The sequence below is a fragment of the Mauremys reevesii genome, linkage group 4 (genome assembly GCF_016161935.1).
Source record: "Mauremys reevesii isolate NIE-2019 linkage group 4, ASM1616193v1, whole genome shotgun sequence".
Taxonomy (NCBI): domain Eukaryota; kingdom Metazoa; phylum Chordata; order Testudines; family Geoemydidae; genus Mauremys; species Mauremys reevesii.
Window position 1 is genome coordinate 71,769,628 of NC_052626.1, and position 26,104 is coordinate 71,795,731.

The following is a 26,104-nucleotide window of genomic DNA, read 5'->3' on the forward strand; positions in this document are numbered from 1 at the left end:
GATTCAGCTAGTTTTGCTCAGATTTACTTAAGAATGAGAAATGTATTATGTATAACTGCGTTAGCACATAAAAAGTACAGTTTGGTATATTTATTAAATGAATATGTATAAATTATTTAGGTTTGATTTGAATAATAATGACATATACCTAGCATTGAGGATGGAGCTACAGTTTCACACTAAAGTACTTAGGTGTATTTTTTTGCCTTTTAGCAAATATGAAAAAAAATGCTGAAAATAGGATGCATCAATATTGTTGTAAACAAAAAGGAAGGTTATATCCTTTGGGCTCAGAAATAGTATGTAAATAGACCTGACCTGACATTATCATGAAGAAGAAACTCATAATTTTTTAAATATGTGTTATTAGAAAGCATTTTGAAGGACTGAAGGGCATCAGTAACAATATTATTTTAAACATTACTCTAAACATTCTTTCACTGTTCATTTTGAGAACATATTTCATGTAACTCTTTCTTTTCAATTTTTCCCCAAATTTCCAACTTTTCCATGCCAGGTCATGGAGGGAGACAGGATATTTTCTCCCAAAAAGTTTACATTTTTTCCAGACCCTCATCTCTCTATTCTGGGATGAAATTACCCAGAATTGAATGCAATATCCCAGGAGCAGTCACACCAGAGACAAAGGATGATAGTAGAAAATAAAAAGACCTACTACCAGTGCCTATCTGCAATTGTACCGTAACAGAGAACATATCAAAAAGTATCACCTCCCAGCTCCATGGCATGATGCTTCTGCCTACGGAGCTCATATAATGCAATATGACGTGAAAGCAAAAAACACCAAACTCGTATCTAATTTTCTATCCACTCTCACTCTATAGTTCTGTTATTGCTTCCCAAATGTTCATTTTTCTACTGAACTGCTACTTTAGATCATTTTCCCCAATGTACTAGCTACACTGATGCAAGTTAAATCTGCCCCGTTTTATTCTCTCTAGATCCCCATAGTCATTTATACCTCTTCCTAATTTAATATCACCTGCATTTTTCATGAACATTCCTTTACTCCCGCCACTAAATCACTCAGGAAGATGTTAAATCCCTAGACCAACACCCATGCCTGAGATTCTCCTGTAGATGCCAACCTGCTACTCAATATTTATTTATGATGATCCTGTGGTCCCACAGACCCATGAAATCCACTCAAAACAAACAGCTCTTCATTGATCCTGACAAGGAAATACTCGATTTTGACTTATGTCAGAAAGACTGGTGCATTTCGTATCGCATCAGGACATCTCATGGGATATGTGAATAAACCCTGTTTAAATGGAAAATGAGGCAAACACCTGTATGCGACTGTGGTCACCAGGCACAAACGAAAGAGCACATCATATCTGCAGCAACATGCTGGCTATTAAATCTAGATATAAATGTATAATCGTTTCTACCTAACCAAGCCATAAGAAAGAAGATGATCACACTCTTTTATGCCTTCCCTTAGCCTCTCTCAACCAGTGGCAAGTTATCCCCAGATGAGTGGTATTATACAGAGCACAGTGAGGGTCTGGTGGAGTGTATGAACAAGAATGCTGATTTGGAGTTGTGTTAAACACAGAGAAAGTGGCAGATGTGTTGGGGGTGGAGGAGGGCGAGGTAAAGAACTGTTATATTCCCAATTCCTATTGCCATCTCTATGGGGGCCAAGTTAAGATTGCATGGCTGTGTGTCTTTAAATAATTTTAAAATGTTGCTCAGCATACACCTAAAATAGCTCTTATGAGTGAGGCTCAGGCCATAGTTACAGATACTAGAAGGGGGGGGCAAGGAACGGAGGACTGCATCCTCCAACTGGAACCTCTAATTGTACCATTCTTTCACCCTACCCCAACTAAGAGTTAGGACCCAAGCTTTTTTCAACCTGGTTCAAAAAAAGAGCAAAACAGCAAAGAATGACATCCTTCCCCCTGGAAAAAACATCCTTAAATTATGGAGTACTTTGTAAGAAATCTAGTCTCTCTGCAAGCAAAATGGTCAGTTGCTCTGTTTCTCCTAGCTTCCTAGTCTGCGAACTTCCTAACCACTTCCTTCCTGGGTGGAAGGAGAAGAAGAAAGAGCATCAGTTTCCTCTCCGAGCCCTCATCTCTTCCCCCCGCCTGCCACTACCTTCTTTTTCTATCCCTGCTTTAATGAGCCTGTGTGTGAAGGATATACACCATCATAAACTCGTTATATATCTTTGTAATTTCCCCCACTAATCACCCCCAAGACCTATGAAAATCACCCTTCCTCAGCAAAGAGACACCTTAGCAATAGCTTCTAAAAGGCAGTGACTATTCACTCCTGGCTAAAGCCACATAATTCTGTATCTCAAGGGGAGAGAGCACACTTTGTACAGTATACTGTACTTGTATCAAACACCAGCTCCCAATGAGAAATCAGGAAGCCTCCTTTAAAGAAAGCCCTTTTACCACCACCACTTGAAGGTTTTACTAACCCTGAGCATGAAGAAGCCTGAAATACTGAAGGGGTTCTCTCTCATCTAGAAGAGCAACTAACACCTCAGAGGGTACCCAAAGGGTCTAGATATGCTGGACAACCACAAGATCAGGAATTGAAAACCACACGTAGTACAGTCAGGATCCTGCTAGCCCCAAGCACAAACAGCAGACTGCAGCCTTCATGCCAAAGCTGCCCGTCGCAAAAGCAGGCCCCACATAACTCTACCACCTCAGACTGTGAGCTGCAGGGTGCTTTTAGGTTTCTGACATAATGTACCTGGGGCCCAGGGCAGATTGGGGCAAAGACTGATAGAAATCTCTGTCCACAACAACTCGGAGGAGCTTAAGTGACATCCTACCCCCTCCCGCAGTGACCTTGCAAAGGACTCTCCATCACGAGAGAGCATCACCACAGCGCAAGGCTGGGGAAGGAAGGGCTCTGTAGCAGGGCCCAGCTGCGCTGCTCAGTCCCAGACAACTCACGGGAAGGAGGAGATGCAGCAGGGGAAGGAGAGGAGGGGAAACCACACTGCAGCAGCCAGCTGTTCAGGAAAACAGGACAAGTGATTCCCAGCCCCAAACATCTCTCAAGCCACACTGCCCCTGCTCCCAGCGTACCCACCCCTTCCCCTACGCACCCATCCCAGTCACTCCACACTGCCTCTGCTCCCAGCGTACCCACCCCTTCCCCTACGCACCCATCCCAGTCGCCCCACACCGCCCCTGCTCCCAGCGTACCCACCTTTCCCCTACGCACCCATCCCAGTCGCCCCACACTGCCCCTGCTCCCAGCGTACCCACCCCAGTCACCCCACACCGCCCCTGCTCCCAGCGTACCCACCCCTTCCCCTACGCACCCATCCCAGTCACCCCACACCGCCCCTGCTCCCAGCGTACCCACCCCTTCCCCTACGCACCCATCCCAGTCACCCCACACCGCCCCTGCTCCCAGCGTACCCACCCCCTTCCCCTACGCACCCATCCCAGTTGCCCCACACTGCCCCTGCTCCCAGCGTACCCACCCCATCCCCAACGCACCCATCCCAATCGCCCCACACAGCCCCTGCTCCCAGCGTACCCACCCCTTCCCCTACGCACCCATCCCAGTCGCCCCACACCGCCCCCAGGGTACATCCCACCCGCCCACACTGCTCCTAACGCGCACCCGCGGCTCCTCCAGCCCCTACCACCCGCGGCCCCCGAGCCGTCAGTTCGGCCCCCGCAGCGGGGCCTGCCTCTACCTGTCCCCACAGGCCGCGTCCGCCGCCGCCGCCGCCCCCCGCTGCTCTGAGCTGACCGGCCAGTTCCGCATCCAGAGCCCGGAGCGGAGCGAACCACCGAGGGGTGGGGGAGGAGCGAACCACTTGCGCACGGCGGAGGGGAGCGCACCTGGGCACCGCACGGCGCAGGGGCGCTGCAGAGGCGGGGCGCTGGAGGCTGCGCGGCGCACCGGCCTCGGTCGGGCACGGAGGGAGCTGGGGCAGCCAGTCACCCGCTGCGACCCCGGGAGCCCCCCAGGGCAGGAGAGGGAGCCAGCCAGCGCTTGCGACGTGTTCTAACGAAGGCAAGGGGCTTATGAGCATAGCCCAGAACAGGCTGCAGCCCCCACCTCTCCGTGCGGGAGATGCGGGTCACTTGACTACAGATCCCAGCATACAACGCTCTCCCCTGACCCTGACACTACCAATCAAGCTGGAATATGCATGCTGGGCCCTGTAGTCTCCGTGTGCTGCATTGGCCCCACTGAGCCACCTCTGGTTTGTATCACAGCGGTGTATGGGTCACATAAAGATGTATAGCAATCTGAGGACTCTCATAGGAGGTTTTTCCTGCATGTGGAGAGGGTGAAGGAAGTTAAATTGGAGCCATACGGTCATTCATTCTCAACCACTTTCTCCTCCTCCCTGCTGGGTTTTCCCCTTTTTAATAATTATCCTGGGGTTCAAAAGATTAAGACTTTATGCCAACCCTAAAATATGGTGCATCATAGCTAGTCAAAAATCCTGTATTAGGCTTTATTCTTTTGTATAAACATTAACATTTCTCAGACAGATTAGTTAAAAATACAGATTTAAACAAGAAATTTTGCAATTGCAACAAGTTATAAAAAATAACAGATTATTTTACAGATTATTACAAGTGCTTTACGAAGGTGCAGAATGAAGGCTAGAGGCAGGGGACCAACCTTGAGTGCAAAATGGACAAAAAGCCTTTGCCACAGGCCTGGTGCTCACATACACAGCCCAAAACTATGAGCCTTGTGAACCCAGCCTCTCGGGATGCTCACTGGGCAAGCAAACATAGATCCCTGTTAGAGACAAAATACATGAAACCAGGGGACTTGGGGTTACATAACTGGGATCAAATACTGTTTGTTTTTTCTTGCAGAATGAGAAACTCATTTTTCAATGACACTTTTCTGTTTTGTCAAACAAATTATTGCTCTAAATACTAAAATACTTATGGACCAAGGGGTCACTGGTGAGTCTTACCATGAACAAGGTAGAAAGGAGAGGATTTAAGAAGTACATAAGAAAAGCGTTACCGGGTCAGACCAAAGGCCCATCTAGCCCAGTAGCCTGTCTTTGGACAGTGGCCAGTGCCAGGTGCCCCAGAGGGAATGAACAGAACAGGTAATTATCAAGTGATCCATTCCTTGTCACCCCTTCCCAGCTTCTAGCAAACAGAGGCTAGAGACATCATCGCTGCCCACCCTGGCTAATAGCCATTGATGGATCTATCCTCCGTGAATTTATCTAGTTCTTTTTTTAACCCTGTTTCATATACAAGAGCAGAAGGGTACTCATCATACCGAGATACCTCCACATCCCACTAATCACTAACAAATGACCATACACTTGGAAAGTCCTTTAGCATAAGGGAGAATACTTGGACAGAGGTGGTTATGCTCAATATTCCTGCAGACAGGGTTCTGAGAGAGTTGTGCAGCCCATAGATTAGGCAATGCCTGCTAATATGCTATAAATACAGTGCATTCTCTGTCCCCAGCTGATAATCTTCAGTTTCACTGGAACCCACTAAATATACTAAAATTTTCATGGTTCTTGATATACTTCCATCACCTCTACTGCCCCGACACTGATGCTTCCATTCCTCTCTCTTCTCCTCCACAAACCCCAACACAAAATCTATTCCATGGTTTATTGCTTTCACCTGCTAGCAAACCAAAAGATACTATAATGATAGGCAATCTTGTTTTAAAAAAACAGCTAAATGATCCATAGTTTCTCTATGGTACATACAAGATGTCCACAGAATAACTTTCAGTAAATGGCACTGCACATTCCAGGGATCTACTTGCCCAAGGAGGGCCAGAATGAAAGGACAACTCTAGAAATGAAGCTTCACAAAGAGGGAATGCGACCAACAGTCTCTTCTCTGGGAATCTTTGTGAAGGGCAACACATCACAGAGACTTTAAATACAGGGAATACAAGAAAACCCCCAGCACATCCATATAAGCTTCCCTGAGTTCCTCAAGTCCACATACACAGGGGACCCTGCCTAAGAACCCTGGGGAAGCCTTTGGGGCTAGGATGCTCTCAGTGAACGTTTAACAAGTTCCTGCAAATTCACTTTCAAAATTAATGAGAAGGGAAAGGAAGGTGGGGCAAAACCCCAGAACACATACTTAGAAAAAAGACAGACATTGAAGAAACATTTGGGGTGGGATGTTCATCTTTACCAATTTCAGGTGTTTCACACATGATCCCATTTCTAGGAGGCACTAAATCAAAGATTACAAAAACATCTGATCTCTCCCAGATGCCTTATGCACAGTCTCATCACATCAGAGAAACCACAGGCTCATCACTCTGCACTGCCCAGCCCAGCCCCTAGTTCAGTGCTTTGGAGAGGGGAGGCTGGCTTCTTGTTAGCAAGGGATGGGAAGTGGTGTTACTTCAGCACGTCAGTGCCCTGGAAGCACATAGTCACTCATGCACATCCCAGATTTCTGAGAGCAGGGGAGGGAGTTTCTTGTCCTGTAGTCGAAGGGCAAAAACTTGTTCGGAGTGGACACTGCTTAGAGTCCGAAGACTGACCAGTTTCATTAACATCCGAGGGAACATCAGATGGTCCTGCAGGGTCACACAAATAGACAGTCATAAGTAAATCCAGAATCTTGCTCACAAGACAAACCACCTACTGGATGCATTAAAAGCACAAGCTCACATCCTCCAATACCAGCATCTCCCAGTACAGAATGGGACAGGAGCACCAGTGTGGGGAGATCACAGCTACTCCAGACTCAGCATTTCCCAGTAGAGTGCTGCTGGGAATGGTGCAGGATTATAGGCTGGGGGAGTTCATAACTATAGCTGAACTAATAACTGATATTTTAGGTTGGTGGCCAAAATAAAAACGGGAAAAAATCATTTTGGGTTGAATGAAAATGTTTTGTTCAACCTGAAACAATTCTTCTTTCAACTTTTTCCATGTCTTGTAGAATAAATCTAACTAAATTTTGACTGAAAAGCTGTTTCATAATGAAAAGTCTAAAAGTGGCTGCAGAGATGGTGTTGACAGAAAGGCTTTGGCTTCCTCCACCATGGAATGCTGTTCTGGGAAGGAGGACTGCTGGGAAGAGCGGGGTTCCACCTGACAAAGAAAGGGAAGAGCATCTTTGGACATCAACTCACCAAACTAGTGAGCAGGGATTTAAACCAGGTTCAGAGGGGGCAGGTAGCATAAGCCTACAGGTGGATATAACAAAAGGTGATCTTAATCGAGAGCTAAATGTTGAAGGTAAAATGAAAAATTACAATAAATTCATAGGAGCAACAAGAGGGGAAACAGTAAAAGAATCTGCTCATCATCTTAGATGTCTATACACAAATTCAAGGAGTAGAGAGTATAAATAGGAGGAAGTGGAAATATTAGTACATAAACCAAATTATTACTTAAATTGTCATCAGTGAGATTTGGCAGGATAAATCTAATGACTGGAATATTGATATAAAGGGGTATAGCTTGTTCGGGCAGGAAAAGCAGGGAAAAAAGGGAGGAGGTATTGCATTATACATTAAAAATGCACTTGTTCTGAGATCCAGAAGGAAGTGAGAGGCAGACCAGTTGAAAGTCTCTGGGTGAAGATAAAAGGGGAAAAACGGACTATGTTATGGTAGGGGTCTACTATAGACCACCAAATCAGGAGGAGGAGGTGTAAGAGATTTCTAGAACAAATAAAAGAAATATCCAAAACAAAAGACCTCATAGTAATGGTGGACTTTAACTAACCATACATCTATTGGAAAAGTAATATAGCAAAACACAAAATTTCCAATAAATTCTTTAAATGTACTGGAGACAATGTCTTGTTTCAGAAGGTGGAGGCAGTAACCATTGGAACAGCCAATTTAGACTTGATTCTGACCAACAGGGAGGAACAGGTTGCAAATCTGAAGGATGAAGGCAACTTGAATGAAAGTGATTGTGAAATGATAGATTTCATGATTCTGAGGAGAGGAGTGAGAGCAGCAGAATAAAGACAATGGACGTCAAAAAAGCAGACTTTAACAAACTCAGAAAACTGGTAGGTAAGGTGCCATAGGAAGAAAATCTAAGGAAAAAGGAGCTAAGGAAAGCTGGCAGTTTCTCAGAGACAATATTAAAGGCACAATAGCAAACTATCCCAATGCAAGAAAGATATAAAGACTAGTAAGAGGCTGTTACGTGGTGTGCCTGACCCTTTAAGGCCCCCTGCTGGAAGCTTTGTGGTCCTACCATACCCTAGCCCAGGAAAGGAGCAGCAAAGGTGGGTCCTCCACAACTGCCTAGAAAGGCTGCACAGAAGCAGCCAATCAGAGCACAGCAGCCTCAGATAAAACGAACTGCAGGTGGCAGAATTAAGCAGGTCAGTTCCTAGCTAGGAGTGGAGGACAGGGAATCTAATCTAATCAGAGGCACTCAATAGCCTGATTTACTGGGCCTGAGAACAAGAGGACCTGACAACTGTAACCTTAAGGTAATGGGTGAAAGGAAAGGGCTATGTGGGAAAATGCCCAGGAAATAGCAGCAGCAATCTAGAGGAAGCAGTATGTGGGTGCTGTTTACAGGGTCCCTGGGTTGGGATTTGGCTAATGGGAAAGCCTGGGTTTTCCCACTGAAGTAGCATAAGTCCTAAGAAAGGGGCAAAGCCTGTTGAGAAGCCTGATTGTTAAAGGGCCCAGAAACAGGGCTGAAGACCCATATGAGGGTTGACTGTGTGTTTAAACTTGTTATCCTGGAAGGGATATCTTTGCTCATTCATATTGACTGTGTGATTTGGTTGGAGGACTGAGCTACTGCAGACCCCCAGTGAGGTTGACAACCTACAGTAGGTGCTAGGAGAAAATAGACTGCAGCATCACACCTGGCCAATTAGAGAAGCTCATGAGAAGTGAGCGCTCTCTGTCACAGAGACCAATATGGCTCCACTGGGAGCTCTCTAATGAACTTAAAACCAATGTGGAAACATGGATAAATTTCTAAGGATAAGCAAAAAGATTAGTGCAAGCATGTAGGGACAAATTCAGAGAGATTAAGGCACAAATGAATTACATGTAGCAAAGAACACAAAGCAATAGAAGAGGTTTTATGAATACATTTAGAGCAAGAGAAAGGAAAGTGTAGGTCCACTACTTAGCAGGGAAGGAGAGCGAATAACATGCATTATAGTGTCTCTGAAACTGAATATGAAACAACAATGTGATGGAGTTGTGGAAAAAGGCTAGTATTCTGGGGTATACTAACAGGAGTGTTGTATGTCATGAAAGGTAGGTAACGAACCTGCTCTACTCTGCACTGGTGAGGCCTCAGCTGGAATACTGAGTCCAGTTCTGTATGCACCACTTTAGGAAAGATGTGGATAAACTGGAGAGAGTCCAGAGGAGCAGCAAAGAATCCTGTGACACCTTATAGACTAACAGACGTTTTGCAGCATGAGCTTTCGTGGGTGAATACCCACTTCTTCGGATGCAAGCAGTGGAAATTTCCAGGGGCAGGTGTGTATATATAAGCAAGCAAGAAGCAAGCTAGAGATAACGAGGTTAGATCAATCAGGGAGGATGAGGTTCCAGCAGCTGAGAGAGGAGGAGAGCAACAAAAAAATGATAGTTTAGAAAACCTGACCTGTGAGGAAAGGCTTAAAAAAAGCTTGGCATGCTCCATTGGGGCTGGGGGAGATGGAGTGGAGACCTGGTAACAGGTTTTTCAAATACTGTATGTTAAGAGCTGTTCTAGACCATGTCACCTGAAAGTAGGCTAAGAAGTAAGGGCTTAATCTTTAGGAATAGCTATTTAGGAAATAGCTATTAGGAAATCCTTTCTAGCTATATAGATAAATCACGGGACTAGGCTTCTAAAGGAGGTTGTGGACTCCCCATCATTGGAGGCTTTAAGAACAGGTATAATGCCTGTGGTCTAGATTTATTTGGCCCTGCCTCAGTACAGGGGGATGGACTAGATGACCACTCAAGGACCCTTCTAGGTCTACATTTCCATGATTTTTATGATTTCTCAAAGATTTCTGACCTAAACTACTTGCCAAATTTCACCCAATTCATTAATAGTTTTGGTTAACCAAAAGTGCATTTTTCATCAAACTATTCATCCAAAACATTTTGCCCAACTCTACTCACAACTCCTCCAGCTCCAGCCTCTACCAATAGGAGGCCTTGTAGGGGACTGGTATGAGGTTGCTGGCCATTGGGGAATAGCTGAAAAAAATGGTGCATGACCACTGACTGCAGAAGATTCATCCAGGGTGTGGGGAATTAGAGGAGCACATCAATCATAAAATCAACTCTCACATATACACCTGAGTTTATGCATTTTTCAGGACTCAGCCAGGCACTTACATTTGGTCTGTGGATGCAAATGTAAGAATGGAGGGCCTCTACGTAGGTGTGCTGCAGTCTCTCCACCAGGCACTGATCCTGCACATTTGGTCGGTCTGCCAGGAAGCAGGTTAGACATTAGTAGGTAGTTGTAGGCAGCCTGGCCAGTCTTGACAACACAGGCTAAAGCTAATCCTAATCCCTGGACTAGCCCTGAGTCTTGTCTGGTACTCTCCCTATGAGATAGCATACAGCCAAGATGCCTCCTGCAAGACAGCAGTACTTGTGAGACTGAGTTTCTCATGTCTGTCTTTATCAGCCATGTTTTTTAAAGTTTGAGCAAGTTTGATTTTACTTTGTGGCAGGAGGTTACAGAGCCAGGACAGCCTGGTCTAGCTCACTGGGCCTCACATTCCAGTCCCAATGGATCACAACCTTACATCTCCATCAGGGAGGGATGGAAGAATCTCTCTCCCAGGAGAGCTACTGGGAGAAATAATGAAATAGGAAAATATCTATTCCCTCAGTGTAAATTTTCAAAGACTAGAAATAAGGTTGATCTGACAACTTCTCTGTGTGGCCCTTTAATGACTAAGAAGCTGTAATGGGCACAGACTCCAAAATACCTTTCACTGACCACTAGATGTCACTACTACCCTACACCAAGGGACAACATGAGCATTCACCAAACAGTAAACTGATGGCTTCTAAAAGAGACACTACAGACTACATTTCAGTTAATTTGGTACAGGTAATGAAGCAGAGAATTCCCCCTCATTATGGGGGCAACTCAAAGAGTCTGAGTATAATTACTCACAACATGTGTGATAATGTTACCACAGCACCCATACTAGGATACTGCCCCCTCTGCTATACCCTTGTCACCCCACATCTGCTCTATCACTCCTTCCCTTTGATTCAGTGCTGCTGCTCTCTGCCCTCTTTCTGGCTTTTTACCTGCAGAGAAAATGTTGATGGCGATTAAAAGTGCATATTCAGCATCGTTGAGCTGTAGGTCATTCATTCCTTTTGAAAACTCAAAGATAGGGTTAATGAACTCGAACTGCAGGCCTAGAGAAAACAGAAGAGAAGGGTGTGGGGATTAGTATTGGCCACTGCTCCCTGCCTCTAACCGCCCTGGATGAGACTTCCAGTTTTCTTGCAGCGAGTTACTGGTGGGGAGACTGTCTGGGGAGCAGGTGGGACCCATACCCACATTGCTGTAGAGCTCACAGGAGAAACTGTTCACTTATCTGCATTACCCCAATATGTTCCAGGGCCAATGGCAAATTGTGTCCCTCCCTCATACTGCTCCATTACTGGGGAACATGTGTCAGACTCTGCAACAGAGTCTTGAGGACTAGCACTTGAGCCAGCACTCTACTTACTATTAGGTTCCTTGGAGAAGGCCTAATGGAACAGAGGTGTACCTGATTACCAGGCCTGATTGGGGATGGTGAGCCAATTAGACCATTAACAGGGAAACTGTCTAAAAGGGCACAGGAAGGTGCGCTGGGGGTGGGAAAGGAGAGAAACAGAAATCTACAAGAGCCTAACAAAGGGGGTCCTCTGAGTAGATGCCTTAGCTCTGCTCCTGTTGGACAAGGGGTTAAAAGTTGAGATACAATGTGTAAAGATGTGGAGACACTGCTATGTATTGGTGGAGGGATTAAAACACTGTAAAACTACATAATGGTGTTGACAAGCAAGAAGGCCTCAGTGTGGTCTGTTTGTGGATGAGGCAGGGGTATAGTGTACTATCCCATCACAGACCCCAACAGTAGTAATTGGTACATGATACGACAAAGGCTTAAATACCTCTGGACACCTTAACAGGTAATTGTGATTCTTTCATTTTAGCATCAGTTACACCAAAAATCTGTCAAAGATAAGAGCCTAGATGTTTGTTTTAAAAACAAAACCAAAAAAAACTTCTCTCCCACTCCAGCTTCCTACCATAACCCCCTTAAATCCATACCTAGAAGCCACCTACCTTGAATCCAATCCCATTTCATAAATCTCACCACTATTTTCCCTAGTCTCTCATCCCATAATGGGTTTAAGATGGAATGGTTTGCTATTCAATGACTTTTTTTTTTAAAGACCCTAAATTCATGATATTGTGGATCCTGCAATAGAATCATAAGGACCACAAGGTTCATCTAGTCCAGCCCCCTGCCAAGATGCAGGATTTATTGTCTAAACCATCCAAAACAGATGGCTATCTGGCCTCCTTTTGAAAAGGCAGTGAAGGAGCTTCCACAACCTCCTGAGATAGTCTGTTCCATTAGGAAATTTTTCCTGAGATTCAATCAGATCTGCTATGCTGTAGTTTGAACCCACTGCCTCTTGGCATCCCCTCTGTCACAAAAGAGAATGACTTTTCTCCATCTTCTTATGGCAGTCTTTCAAGTATCTGAAGACTGCTGTCATATCTCCTCTTTTCAAAACTGAACATACTCAGTTCCTTCAGCCTTTGCTGATATGGCTTGCATTCCATCCCTTTGATCTTTGTCACTCACCCCTGAATCCTTTCCAGGTTTTCTACCTCCTGTCTATACATAGATGACCAAAACTGGACACAGTACTCCAGCTGAGCCCTAACCAGTGCCAAGTAGAGTGGTACTATCACCTCCCATGACTTGCATGATGTGCCTCTTGTAATGCAACCTAAAATTGCATTTGCATGGGTTTGGGGTTCCCCCTCAATAGCATTGCTGACTCACGTTAGTTTCCCCCATTCTCTTTGTACATTTAGTTTTTCTTTCCTAGATGTAGCACCTTACATGTATTTGAATTTCATTTTGGTGGTTGTAGCCCAATTCTCCAATTTATCAAGATCCCTCTGAATTTTAGCTGTATCCTCCTACATATTGACAACAACCCCCAGCTTTGTCATCTGCAAACTCTATTAGTATGCTCTCTATACCCACCATCCAGGTAATTATTAAAGATGTTAAACAAGACCAGACCCAGAACAGAACCCTGTGGAACCCCACTTGAGACCTCCCTTCAATCCAACATCATTCCATTAATAGTTAGTCTTGGTTTACAGTTGTTTAACCAATTATGCATCCACTTAACGATAGTTCAGTTGAGTCTGATAAGCAAGCTGTAGAAATGTGGAATGTTATGTGGGACTGTGTCAAAAGCCTTGATGAAGTCCAGGTATATTATGTCTACTGCATTTCCTCCTATCCATCAGTTACCCTGTCAAAGAAGGAAATCAAACTGGTTTAGCATGATTTGTTCTTGGTAAATCCATGTTGGCTGCTAGTGATTACCCCTTCATCCTCCAGGTATTTGCAAACTGAATGTTTTATACATTGCTCTAGTAGCTTCCCAGGTATTGAAATCAGGCCAACTGGCCTATAGTGCCCTCGCTCCTCCTTTTTCCCCTTTTTAAAGATGGGCACTACATTAGCCCCAGTCTCCTAGGACCTCTCCTATCATCCATGAGTTTGTAAATATTATTGCTAAGGGTAGGTTTAAGTCACAAGTATTTTTAGTAAAAGTAATGGACAGGTCACAGGCAGTAAACAAAAATTTGCAGCCTGTGACCTGCCCCTGACTTTTACTATATACCCCTAACTAAAACTTTGGCTGGGGGTTGCAAGTGCTTTAGGGGGGGTTGACAGCACATAGTCCAGGACCCGTGCTGGGGGTGGGTGAGAGGGCTGGCAGGCTCCCTGCCCAGCTCTGTGCAGCTTCCCAGAAGCGGCCAGCATGTCCCTGCAGCTCCGGGGGGGAAAGAAAGGCCAGGGAGCCTCTGGGTGATACCCCTTCCATGAGCACCAGCTCCCGTTGGCCAGGAACCACAGCCAGTGGGAGCTGCAGGGGTGGTGCATGGAGCCAGCTGCACTAGCCACTGCAGAGGTCAGGGAATCTGTGATAGACACACAGCCTTAATTATTGCCAGTAGTTCTGAGATTTCTTCAGCTAATTCCTTCAATACCCACAGGTAAATAGCATCCAGCCCCACTGTTTTTAATTTATTCAAATTGGTCAGAATATCTGACATGTTCTTTACTTATCCTGATCCGCATCCCTTCCCCTTGATTGTCTATGGTAACTTCTCTAGTCATCCAGTCACATGTTTTTTTTTGTGAGAAGACTGAAGCAGCTCTCCTTTCCTATGATACTTTTTTTTTTTTTAATGAGTCATCAGCATGGATTCATATCCTCTGGAATGGTGGTTGAAACATGAAGGGACGTGTAGTTGGCATGCCAGATGTACTAAAGATTCAACAGTGCCATGTGAACGCCTATTCTCACTTTCAGGTGACAATGTAAAGAAGTGGGCAGCATTATTTCCTGCAAATCTAAACAAATTTGTTTGTCTGAGGGATTGGCTAAACAAGAAATTGGACTGAGTGGACTTTGTTTTGTTTTTGAATGCAGTTTTTTGTGCATAATTCTACATTCATAATAAAGAGATTATACTAAGTACTTGTATTAGGTGAATTGAAAAATAAATTTTACAGTGCAGATATTTGTAATAAAAATACAAAGTGAGCACTGTGCACTTTGTATTCTGTGGTAGAACTGAAATCAACATACTTGAACATGTAGAAAAAATCAAAATATATTTCAATAAGTGGTATTCTATAGTTTAATTCCACAATTTTTTTAATCACTCAACAGCCTTAATTCTATCAGATCCTGATCAGTTCCCAATCACTTTCGCAACTAATTCAGCCCTGTTGGTCAAAACCAGATCCAAAATAGATGACCCCCTAGTTGTTTCCTCAACTTTCTGAATCCAAAAGCTATCCCCTATGCATGCTAAGAATTTGCAAGATGTACAGTAACTCCTCACTTAACACTATAGTTTAAGCAAATCCAATTTCCCCATAAGAATTAATGTGGGGGGGGGGGGGGGTTAGGTTCCAGGAAATTTTTTTGCCAGACACTCTCTCTATAAGATTAAAACTTATACTGTGTATGTATATATAAACAATGTAATACTGTATCCAGCAATGATGATTATGAAACTTGGTTGAGGAGTTGGAGGCAGAGGGTGGGATCTTTCCTAGGGAATGCCTTACTGCTAAATGATGAAGTAGCACACAGCTGATAAGCCCTCAAGGGTTAACACATTGTTAATGTAACCTCACAGTCTACAAGGCAGCAGACACAGAATGGCATAGAGAAACAGACAGACTGTCTGTGTGTGTGTGTGTGAGAGAGAGAGAGAGATGCACATTGCCCCTTTAAGTACACTGCCTTTTTAAGTAGATCAGCAACTTGAGACAGCAGCTGCTGCCAGCAACCTTGCTCAAGCCTGAGCCCTGTCATGTACAGCCTGATCTGTAGAGATGGAGGGCAGGAATAGGGGGAAGGTTTCATCCTGACATCAGCATCCCTCCTCTTCTCCTCCTCTTCCCCCCCCAAGCAACCAGGAGGCTCCTGGGACAAGCTCCAGGGCAAGTGTGGGGAGGGAAAGCTCAACTGCACAGCAATTGATAGCCGGCTGGACAGCTGTTGCAGAGGGAATTTAGGAGAGCTGATGGGGGGGCTGCTCGTACACCCTGGTTCCAAGCCCCCACCAGCTAGCTCCAATGGGCAGCTCTTTCTGCAAGCAGTGGACAAAGCAGGCAGCTGCCAAGCAATGTTATAAGGGAGCATTGTGCAACTTTAAATGAGCATATGCCCTAACTGATCAGCATTGCAATTTCAACAGTGGGATTCTCCATTGTATGAAGGGCTGATAGCACAAGCCACAGCTGTCAGCCCTGGGCAGCCGATAGCAGGAGCCCCTGTTCTCAGCCTTGGATGGTCGACAGCAGAAAAGTAATGGACCTTATTACTGCAAATAATTATTATCCATTATTTTCTGCAATTTCCCCCTCTCCTCTCCTGACTTATCCACAAGTTAGCCACAATTTTTGGACAATCATCCTGCAGTTCAAGTAGGGCCTTAAAGATACAGCACTAGATCCCTCAGCATTCTCCGTGAATGATGATACCTCAGCCCACTGTGTCTTATTTCACTGAACAAAGTTAATGGAACTGATCCCTCAGGACTCCACAAGGGAATGGGATCAGGACTGATGACTCATTTCCCATCACTCTCAAAAGGAATAACTGGAGTTGTTAAATAATTCCATCCACACTAGAGTTAGTAACCACAGTATGATTAAGTTCAACATTGCTGGGGAGGCTGAAGAATTTACCAAACAATTACTATGGTGCCACTCACTATTAGAAAGTGAGATTTAAAAAATAAAAATTTGAACCAAGTAAGTCAGACAGGCCCTAAAGCAAAAATGAAGAAATTAAAATCCTTAGACTAAGCGGCCAAGTTCAAGAGGTTATTCAAGCCACTGAGCCTCTGGGAATGGAAATCCAACCCAAATAAAGCCAACAGAAAGGAACAAACGACCATAAGTATGATGGAAATGAGGACTAATATATCTGCTGGACCATCAGGGAATGATGGGAACAACTGCAGTGCCTAAGGTACTGCAGAAAAACTAGATTTCTCCACATTAGTCTTCACCAAGGAAGGAACCCTTGGATCTACTCTTTCCAAGTAATAAAAATGAGGCACACTCAAAAACTGAGGTGTCAAAAAAGTAGGTATTAGAACAAAACATCAACAGCCTAGATGGCAGAGTGGGATTAATGCACTAGGCCTAGGTATGACATTATTGACATGAACTGTGATGATAGAGATCATTGTTGCAACCAAGGTCCTGTAGTGGCACCAAATCTTGTACAAAGGAGATCAAGTAACGTGTCTATGAAAAGGTTATAATTTGCTGGTTATGATTATGCTATGCATGTATGCATTATGATATGCATGTATCATTTTTGTATTTAAAGTTATAAATATTGGCTCTATACTGCCTGTATTTCAAACTTGTGCTATGCTTCTGGGTGACACCCCAGACAATTTGGGCACTACATTAGCCCCAGGCTCTTGTTGAAATATGGTAACTCTGGGCGAGGGGAGAGCTGGGGGGCACATGGGGGCTGACGCCTGCATACATCTACTGCACCCTGCAAGAGCCCCCAGTGGGGTGCTGGGCTGCAGCCTGGGCAGGAGGGGTGGGGGGGGGCGCAGCTGCTCCCCGCTAGCGGCGCCACTGCCTTTGTAGGGCTGCTGCCCCCCTGCACCACGCCAGCTCCTCCATGGCTGGGGCTCGCTGCTACCGCAAGTGGGATGCTCTGGCTCTCCGGTGCCTCCAGAAGGTGTTCCTCCCTGCCAAGCTGCTGCAGCGGCCCAAGCCTGGCAAAGCCAATGAGTGGACTCAGGAAAGGGGCCACCTGGGTGGGGTAGGGTGGGCTTATGGGGGGGCTGTGCACCCTCCAGGAGAGTTCAGGGGGCAGGGAGGGGGGAACTTGGGCTGGGGAGCAGCCCCTGGGCATGGCTGGCCCCTGGGGTCTATAAAGGCTCGTTGGGATTTGCCCCTCAATGAACCGATGTGCAAGGGGCAGGAGTGGGGGTGCAAAGTGGAAGTTTTGCCTAGGGTGCAAAATATCCTTTCACCAGCCCTGCCCCAGGGGGTGCGTGCACCCCAGGTTAAGAACCACTGCACTAAACTGATAAGATCTGCATTTTAATTTAATTTTAAAGGAAGCTTCTTAAACAAGTATGTTGGTATGCATACTTCCACCTTTTCATGATCTCTGTATGTATAAATATCTCCTGTCTGTGTGTTCCATTCTATGCATCCGAAGAAGTGAGCTGTAGCTCACGAAAGCTCATGCTAAAATAAATTTGTTAGTCTTTAAGGTGCCACAAGTACTCCTGTTCTTTTTGCGGATACAGACTAACACAGCTGCTACTCTGAAACCTTTAAAAAACTTGTTTACTTTACATATAATAGTTTATAGACTTTTATAGAGAGAGACCTTCTAAAAACATTAAAATGTATTACCAGCACACAAAACCTTAAATTAGAGTGAATAAATTAAGACTTGGCACACCACTTCTGAAAGGTTGCTGACCTCTGTTCTATACAAACATGATCATGTTGGTATAAATAGGGGTACCACTGCAGGCAGGCTGGAGTGAAGTGATGAGGGGTTTTTTTTGTTTTTTTTTTGCATTTAGCATCAAATGCAAAAATAGTGGTCATTCTAACTGCATTTGGCAGTGAGTTCCATTGTTTCAGTCCAGCTCAGATGAAGGTTAGTCTTCCACAAGCACAAGTTTCATGCTATTTGACAAGGTTTTTTGTTCTAGTTGAACATATCTGGTGTGGGGAGGTTGTGGTCGGGGTGGGGATAGAGAGAATCTCTCAGGTAACTAGGGCTAATCCCATTTAGACAAGATTGGGGGGAAAAGTTCGTTTTTTAATCTATCAATCAGATTCTTTCTAATTTAAATTTAAATACAGGTTCATTTAAAAAAATAAACCTGTAATTTAAAATTAAATGTGAAATTGACAACCTATGAGAAGGCATAAAATGTATTATCTACTAAAATCCTTTAAATTAAATATAAAGCAGTTCATATTTGCTACCAAGTTTTAAAAAAAGTCAAACTACTGACTTGGTGGTAAGAACTCAGAACCAGAGTTTGTTGAATGCTAAACCAGCTTTTGACAGCAGTAACTTCTTCTGCAAATATAGAGAGAATATTTTCTTCACTTCAATTTATTCTGTTCAATGACTAGTTAAAATTCAAAATTTAAGAACTCAATGGGCAGTTGAAAATGTAGGAAAGTTTGTTTTCCTCTTCCAATCTATGAATAGAAACTAGGTGTGAGAGGATGAAATCTACTAGTTCTAAAGTCTTACGGACTTGGTGACCAGTAATAATTATTTCAATTCACTTACTACAGATAATTCTTTCTTTGTTTAATTATTTTTTTAAAGTAAAATGTGTTTTGATAAACGTTGATACTTTTCCTTATTTCCAGCATAATTAAGGTCATTACATTTAATAAACTAAATTTAATTATTTTTTGTATACTTGTAATTGAATTTGAATTTCCATCCAAATAGAGCTTGACACAAATCACAAGTAAAAAATTAATAATCACCTAGTAAATAAGAAATGCATCTTGCACCATTTTTTAAAATAATAAAAAATGTAAAAATTAATATGAATAAATGTAACTTTATATAATATACATTTATATACATTAATATAAATGTATATAGCAGTAGTTCTCACCAGTGGTCTGGGGCCCGCCAAGCAGAACCAGAGTTAGACTCGCTGGGGCCCAGGGCAGAAAACCAAAGCCCCACTGTGTGGGGCTGAAGCCTGGGGCCCTGAGCCCCACCACCTGGAACTGAAGCATAAGCCTGAGCAACTGGGGTATGGAGCCCTGGGCAATTGCCCTGCTTGCTACCCCTTAATGGCAACCCTGGCTTTTATATGCAGAAAACCATTTGTTGTGGCACAGGTGGGCCAAGGAGTTTTTAGAGCACGTGGGGGGTGGGGGAGGAGGCTCAGAAAGAAAAAGGTTGAGAACCCCTGGCTTACAGTGTATCCCTTGGGTTAGCAAGGAGAAGCACCAAATTTAGCGTAAAGGCTATATTTAGTTGCAAATCAATTTCTTTGGGATAACTAAAAAGTACAAATGCAAAACGTGATCAAAATCTATTATTAAAAATCTATTAAAATCAAGGTTTCCTGCTTGCTGATATAAATCATAATCAAAATTGATTTAAATCAATCAACTGTGCACATAGGGCTTTGAAAATCAGAACTAGTTTTATTGGGGTGCCAGCGCAGAGTGTGCATTCCGGGGTGATCTGTTCCTGGCAACCTGTAATACTGAGCAGAATCACTGCTACATTCTGAATTGGCTAGAGATTTTTCAGAGCGTGTGTCTTTGTTGATAAATATAAAGGATTGCAGTAGTTAAGCCCCATAGACCACTGTCTCCAGAACTGAGTCCTACAGGATTGGGCATAATCTTCTGGCCACACGCAAATAAAGTGGTGTGTTGGTGGGGGAGAGATTTGCCACTATCGATATTCCAGCAACAGGACTCCCATTATAGCCCAAGGGAGATGATTCCATTGAGCAATACATCTTCTGATACGGAAAGTAGTCTGAATTGTCAGGAAAGTTTTCCTAATTTCATTCCATTACTTCTAGTTATAGCCAAGGGTTTGAAACGAGCCACTTGGGAAACAGGACTGAACAGGGGGCAGCAATCGCCAGGGGAGGAAGAGGATGAAGGGCAATGAGAAAGCTACAAAAGAAGGGCAAGAACAGAAGTCCACAATATTGCTCTTACGGAGTAAGTTTAAGGACCATCTTATTCAGAACCCTTAGACAGTAAGGCCTTCAGGAGCAGGACCTGCTAACTTTTTTAGTCTGGTCATCATGTACCTGGATAGGCTTATAGAAAACATCATAAAATCCATCTCTGACAGGATGCTGATGATGACCTGTTTATATAGACTCTCAGTAAATCTTGCAAACATTATAGTTTGCCACTGGCAAACTAACAGGAGCCCTCATGGATGAGTCAAATCAAAATCCCCAGAATCAATAGTCTTCGGGAGAACCTCAAGAGCATAAAGGGAAATTCTTAGGCATAGTGAGGGGGGGAACTTCCACATACAGGCCTCAGCAACAGGGCACAAGTTAAGGGCAGATACGAAATCAGGGGATGGACAGCTGAAAGCCTGACTTTTCAGAAATGATTAGCACTCTCAGCTTCTATTGGCTTCAACTGGAGTTAATGATGATCAGCATTTCTGAAATACCCAGCCTTTAGAGTATTTGAAGCCACAGAGTAACAATGACAGTTCTGTAGTACTTTGCACCTCACACGGGTCTCCTAATGTCTCAAACTGACCAATGAGCTACGGCATAAAGTTCACTTCACCACCACCACTGTATAGCCATCCTAGTGTCACCTCTCTCCTACAGCTCCCAACCTGAGCCAATACAACACAGAATTTTCAAACAAACTAGCCCTACCACAGCCATGCTAGCTGTATCTCCCAGAGAGGTCTCCATGAGAGAGACAAGCATTATGCAGCACAGCAGCCTCATACTCCAACAACTTAGCACCAGTTTCAGATAATAAGGCAGACCATTACCCTATGTTCCCTAGTCCTGTCCTCTGCACCTGGAAAATCAAGCCCCAGAGAGGATGCTGTGAACCGTTCACTGGCAGGTAAGTAATATGGATTTCCAAGCAGTCACAGCACCACACATTAGGTTTCTGAATCTCCAACTCTGCTCACTGAATCTAGATGCCCTCTATGCAGTGACCATTAATGACAATACCTTCCCTAAATCCCGCTTCTCAAACCAGGTAAGGCAGCTGAAAGCAGCTATATAACCTAGAAAAAGTTGAGGAAAAAAGCCCCTCTCGTTATTCCCACAGGACAGTAAAGACAAGATCCTGTCTCTTACATTTCCCCAATATGGGGCTGGAAGGGGCGAGGAGATCATTAAAGTTTGGCATCCCAGTTTCTTCTACAATCTTTGGGGCTAGTACCTGAACTGAACTGCGACTGCATGTTAAGTGGGAACTGAGGTCCCAGCAGCACATTGCCAAGTTCCTGTTCCCAACCATCTATACCTCACCTAAGCCCTGTACCTGGGTCCAGAAGCCTGCATTACAAAGGCTGGGACAGCATGGGATAGAGGGGAGAAAGGAAAAACCTATCTGCTGCACCAGCTGGGCTTCAGCTCACCTGCTTTGGCAAAGTCATCCCGATTATAACTCAGGTCCTTCAGAAAGGTGATGCTTTCAGTCTCTGGATTGTAGCGCCGGGATGTCTCCAACAGCATCACCTAAAACACACAGAGCCAGGGGGACACACTCACAGCCTGACTGTGAATCCAGCAAAAATGTTACAGAAGCTGCAGCTTGTCCTGAAGCATCAATGTAGAAAAGTCACCTACTCACCACCATCCTGTAGCCCTCTAAATTACAGAGTAAATCCTGCCCCATCCTCAGCAGTGCCTTCTGCAGAGATAGGCTGCACCTGGAGCAGCTGGGAGCTCTCCCCAGCCAGTGCTCTTGCCCTATTCTCTACTGTACCCCATGCTTGGAGAGGATGGCACTGGAATAATGGTTCCATACCTGAGGTTCCTTCCATCTCTCCTCCCCAGGGCGACTGCTCAAACCTGGCCCAGTATAAGCCAAAGGAGAAAAAAATCCAATCCACCCACCAGAGAAACATACTTCTCTACTGGTGTCAATAGTGATGTGGCTGGATTCTCACCTCTATGGTGGATGTCTTCAGCAGAGCAATCTGATCTTCCCTGGTGAGCTCCAGGAAGCCAGGCAGCTGTTTGGCAAAGTCCACAATCTCTTGCACAGAGATGATTGCAAGCTCAGTGAAATGAGCAAAACGCTGCTGCCGTGCCTCACGGTTATGAGGGTCTGGAGCCTGAGGCCATGGCTGGGTGAGAAGAGACACAAAGGGCGAGAAGGAACAGTGAAAGAAAGGAATAAAGAAAAACAATCCCCCAACCCTCTACCTTGACACCCCCACATACAATTAGTGCATGGCCCCCACCCCTGTGACACCCCTACATTTAGCGCTTAACCCCCCCATCCCCTGCACTTCCCCACGCTTAGCACATGTTCCCTGTCTCATGCCACTCCTCCGTAAATGTAGTGTATGACCCCCACGTCGTGCCCCCTACACTTAAGAGCACAGCCCTCCTGTGCTGCACCCTTTCACTTCGCACATGACCCCAGCCTCCCCTTTCCCTCTGTATTTTGGAGTCTGCCCTTTGAGCCTGTACCGTCACTTTGAGCCTGTCTGTGAATGAGCGCTGGTTACACTGCTGCTGAGCTGCCACAAGCTTTTCTATCATGCCCAACTGCTCAGGTGTCAGTTTATAGGGGGTGTTGGGCGGAGATGGGGGGCTTGGGCGCACAACCACTGTCCGAGCCTGATCATCCTCCTGTTTCTTGAGCTTCTTCAGCCGGATCTGCTCTTCGGACAAAACACCTAAAAGGGGGAGACAGAAGATGCTGCAGTGAGAGAGCAAGCAATGATGCCAGAAGCAAGGGGCACACAGTGGACTCAACTGCCAGATACAGGGAAACACAGTGGACACAACCAGGGCAAAGATGACGGCTGCCTTTCTGTGCCAGAATGCAACCCTGAATGCACCCAGAATTCACACCCTACACGCAACTTTGTACAAAATATGCCTTGTAAGGTATCACTTGAAAACTAACAACTTGCTGGTCAATATCCTTATGGTGAAATGTAGGTAGCAAAATTATATGTAAAGTTATGATTTCCCCCAAATGATGTTGGTGGCATATGTTCAAACCCACATAGCCCATATTAGGCAGAACTGGTCAAGAAGGTCTTAAACAAAGGAATGTGTGTTTACCTCAGTTTACATATAAGGTGTAAACAGGATCCTCAGACAGCAAGAGGGGGAAGACAGGAGACAAGGAAAATCTGCATTTCAGCAAACAGAGGTGAGAAGAAACAGCATGCAACCTCTTTCACCCCCAGACACCATGTTGCCTTCTTTACTATTTGAATGAATATTAACTATGGGCAACCCTCAAGAAAATGCATTTCAAAGTGTAACTGAACTATAAAAGTGAGAGGCAAAAAACACCCAAGTTATTTCTCCCAGTCCATCTCTCTTTCCTACTTAAGAAGACAAAGGAAATAGCCTATGGACTTTGGGACCAGCTCTTGGCCTGAGAGTTTGATCAGCAACATACTGAAAACATGTGGTAAGGGATTTCACCTTGAACCAAGTCTCATTTGTTAAGTTTAGAAAGTGTTTTATCTTTATTTTTCTTGTAACCATTTTTTACTTTAATGCTTCATTACTTGTACTCACTTAAAATCTTTCTTTGTAGTTGAATGAACTTGTTTTATTCTTTAATTAAAACTAATCCAGTGTAGTGAATTGTTTGGGTAACTCCATTTAAGGTAGCAGACTGTTGTATGTTGATCCCCTTACAGGGGCAATGGACCTAATATATCTGGACTATACAGGAGAGGGCCGGTCAGTACAGAACACACGCTTTTGGGGGGAAATTCATGACTGAGAATGTGTTGGGGTCATCCTGCAAGTAATAACAAAGGCTGCTGGAAGCCAGAGTGCAGCTGGTGTTTGCTGACATACTACTGGAGTCAGAGCTGCTGGACCAGGGCTATGGCTACACACAGACACTCAGAATGTGACCTATATGCTATCTGTGAGGAGCCCAGTTTGGGAGCTACAGCACCAAAGCATTATGAGGCACCCCAGGTCTGGACTGCACCCTAAAATGTAATACTTTCCAAATGTACATAAAATCATAGGACTGGAAGGGACTTCAGGAGGTCATCTAGTCCAGTCCCCTGTACTCAAGGCAGGACTAAGTATTATCTTGCCATTATCTAAATCGTTGATGAAGATATTGAACAGAACTGGACCCAGAACTGATCCCTGCGGGACCCCATTCATTATGTCCTTTGAGCTTGACTGTGAACCATAGTTAACTACTCTCTAGGAACAGTTTTCCAACCAGTTCTGCACCCACCTCATACTAACTCCATCTAGGTTGTATTTCCCTAGTTTGTTTATGAGATCGTCATGCGAGACAGTATCAAAAGCCTGACTAAAGTCAAGGAATACCACATCTACTGCTTTCCCCCATCCACAAGGCTTGTTACCCTGTCAAAGAAAGCAATTAGGTTGGTTTGACACAATCTATTCATGACAAATCCATGTTGATTGTTATTTATCACATTATCTTCTAGATGTTTGCAAACTGATTGCTTAATTATTTGCTCCATCATCTTTCCGGGTACTGAAGTTACGCTGACTGGTCTATAATTTCCCAGGTTGTCCTTGTTCCTGTTTTTATAGATTGGCAATATATCTGCCCATTTCCAGTCCTCTGGAATCTCTCCCATCTTCCATAACTCTTTTAAGATTATCACTAGTGACTCAGACCTCTCCTGAGTAAGCTCCTTGAGTATTCTAGGATGTATTTCATCAGGCTCTGTGACCTGAAGACATCTAACTTGTCTAAGTAATTTTTAACTTGTTCTTTCCCTATTTTAGCCTCTGATCCTACCTCATTTTAACTGGAATTTACTATGTTAGATGTCCAATCACTACTAAACTTTTTGGTGAAAACTGAAATACAAATATAATTTAGCACGTCTGTCATGTCCACATTTTCTATTATTGTCATTTCTCCCTCCCCCTCCATTGAGTAATGGGTCTACCCTGTTCTTGATCTTTCTGTTGCTTCTAATGTATTTGTAGACTGTTTTCTTGATACTCTTTATGTCTCTAGCTAGTTTAATCTCATTTTGTGCCTTGGCCTTTCTCATTTTGTCCCTATATACTTGTGTTATTTGTTTATATTCATCCTTTGTAATTAGACCTAGTTTTTGAGTTTCAGATCACTGAAGATCTCCTGGTTAAGCCAAGGTGATCTCTTGCCATACTTCCTATCTTTCCTACACAGTGGGATAGTTTGCTCTTGTGCCCTTAACAATGTCTCTTTGAAAAACTGCCAATTCTCTTGACCCTTAGACTTGCTTTCCATGGGATCTTACCTATCAACTCCCTAAGTTTGCTAATAAGTATATTTTAACATATGTGATACAGGTTGTAGGCGATGGTAGAAAACATCCATTTGTGCCTGTTCCCAATTTTGGTTTGTTCCACTGCCTACATAGTTCTGTTCTGCCAAAGGATCCATGCATTCATCTTGAAGGGCAGGGCCTATGCCTTGCTACACCTTTGCACAATCCATGCAGATGCAATGGTGGGGGCTCACCAGCTTCCCCATCAGCCACTGTCCAATATATTCTGGAATCCATTACTACAAGCACTGTCCTATTTGGGTGGCTCTCCGTTTGGGAATGGGGGGAGGCTGGATTT

The 26,104-nt window shown here is 44.3% G+C and overlaps 2 protein-coding genes across 38 annotated transcripts in view; both read right to left on the bottom strand.

The window, feature by feature from the left end:
• The window catches only part of MADD (MAP kinase activating death domain), a 117,532-nt gene extending 113,516 nt beyond the window's left edge, over positions 1 to 4,016 (bottom strand). For 17 of the 20 annotated variants that reach the window (XM_039535112.1, XM_039535104.1, XM_039535124.1 and 14 more), the window contains exon 1: positions 3,707 to 3,722. The gene's annotated coding sequence lies outside the window, so the exon portion shown is untranslated. Of the gene's footprint in view, positions 1 to 3,706; positions 3,834 to 3,854 lie in introns of those variants that run through there. The other 3 variants (XM_039535108.1, XM_039535103.1, XM_039535106.1) reach the window with 2 other exon arrangements.
• Positions 4,017 to 4,466: 450 nt separating this feature from the next.
• NR1H3 (nuclear receptor subfamily 1 group H member 3) overlaps positions 4,467 to 26,104 on the bottom strand; it is a 58,010-nt gene continuing 36,372 nt past the window's right edge. For all 18 annotated transcript variants that reach the window (XM_039534183.1, XM_039534187.1, XM_039534185.1 and 15 more), the window contains 6 exons: positions 22,988 to 23,196; positions 22,459 to 22,638; positions 21,925 to 22,024; positions 11,260 to 11,373; positions 10,324 to 10,418; positions 4,467 to 6,564 (listed from right to left, as the gene is read on the bottom strand). In XM_039534183.1, coding sequence (XP_039390117.1) covers positions 6,418 to 6,564; positions 10,324 to 10,418; positions 11,260 to 11,373; positions 21,925 to 22,024; positions 22,459 to 22,638; positions 22,988 to 23,196 — 845 coding nt within the window. In that variant the 3' untranslated portion in view covers positions 4,467 to 6,417. The remainder of the gene's footprint in view (positions 6,565 to 10,323; positions 10,419 to 11,259; positions 11,374 to 21,924; positions 22,025 to 22,458; positions 22,639 to 22,987; positions 23,197 to 26,104) is intronic.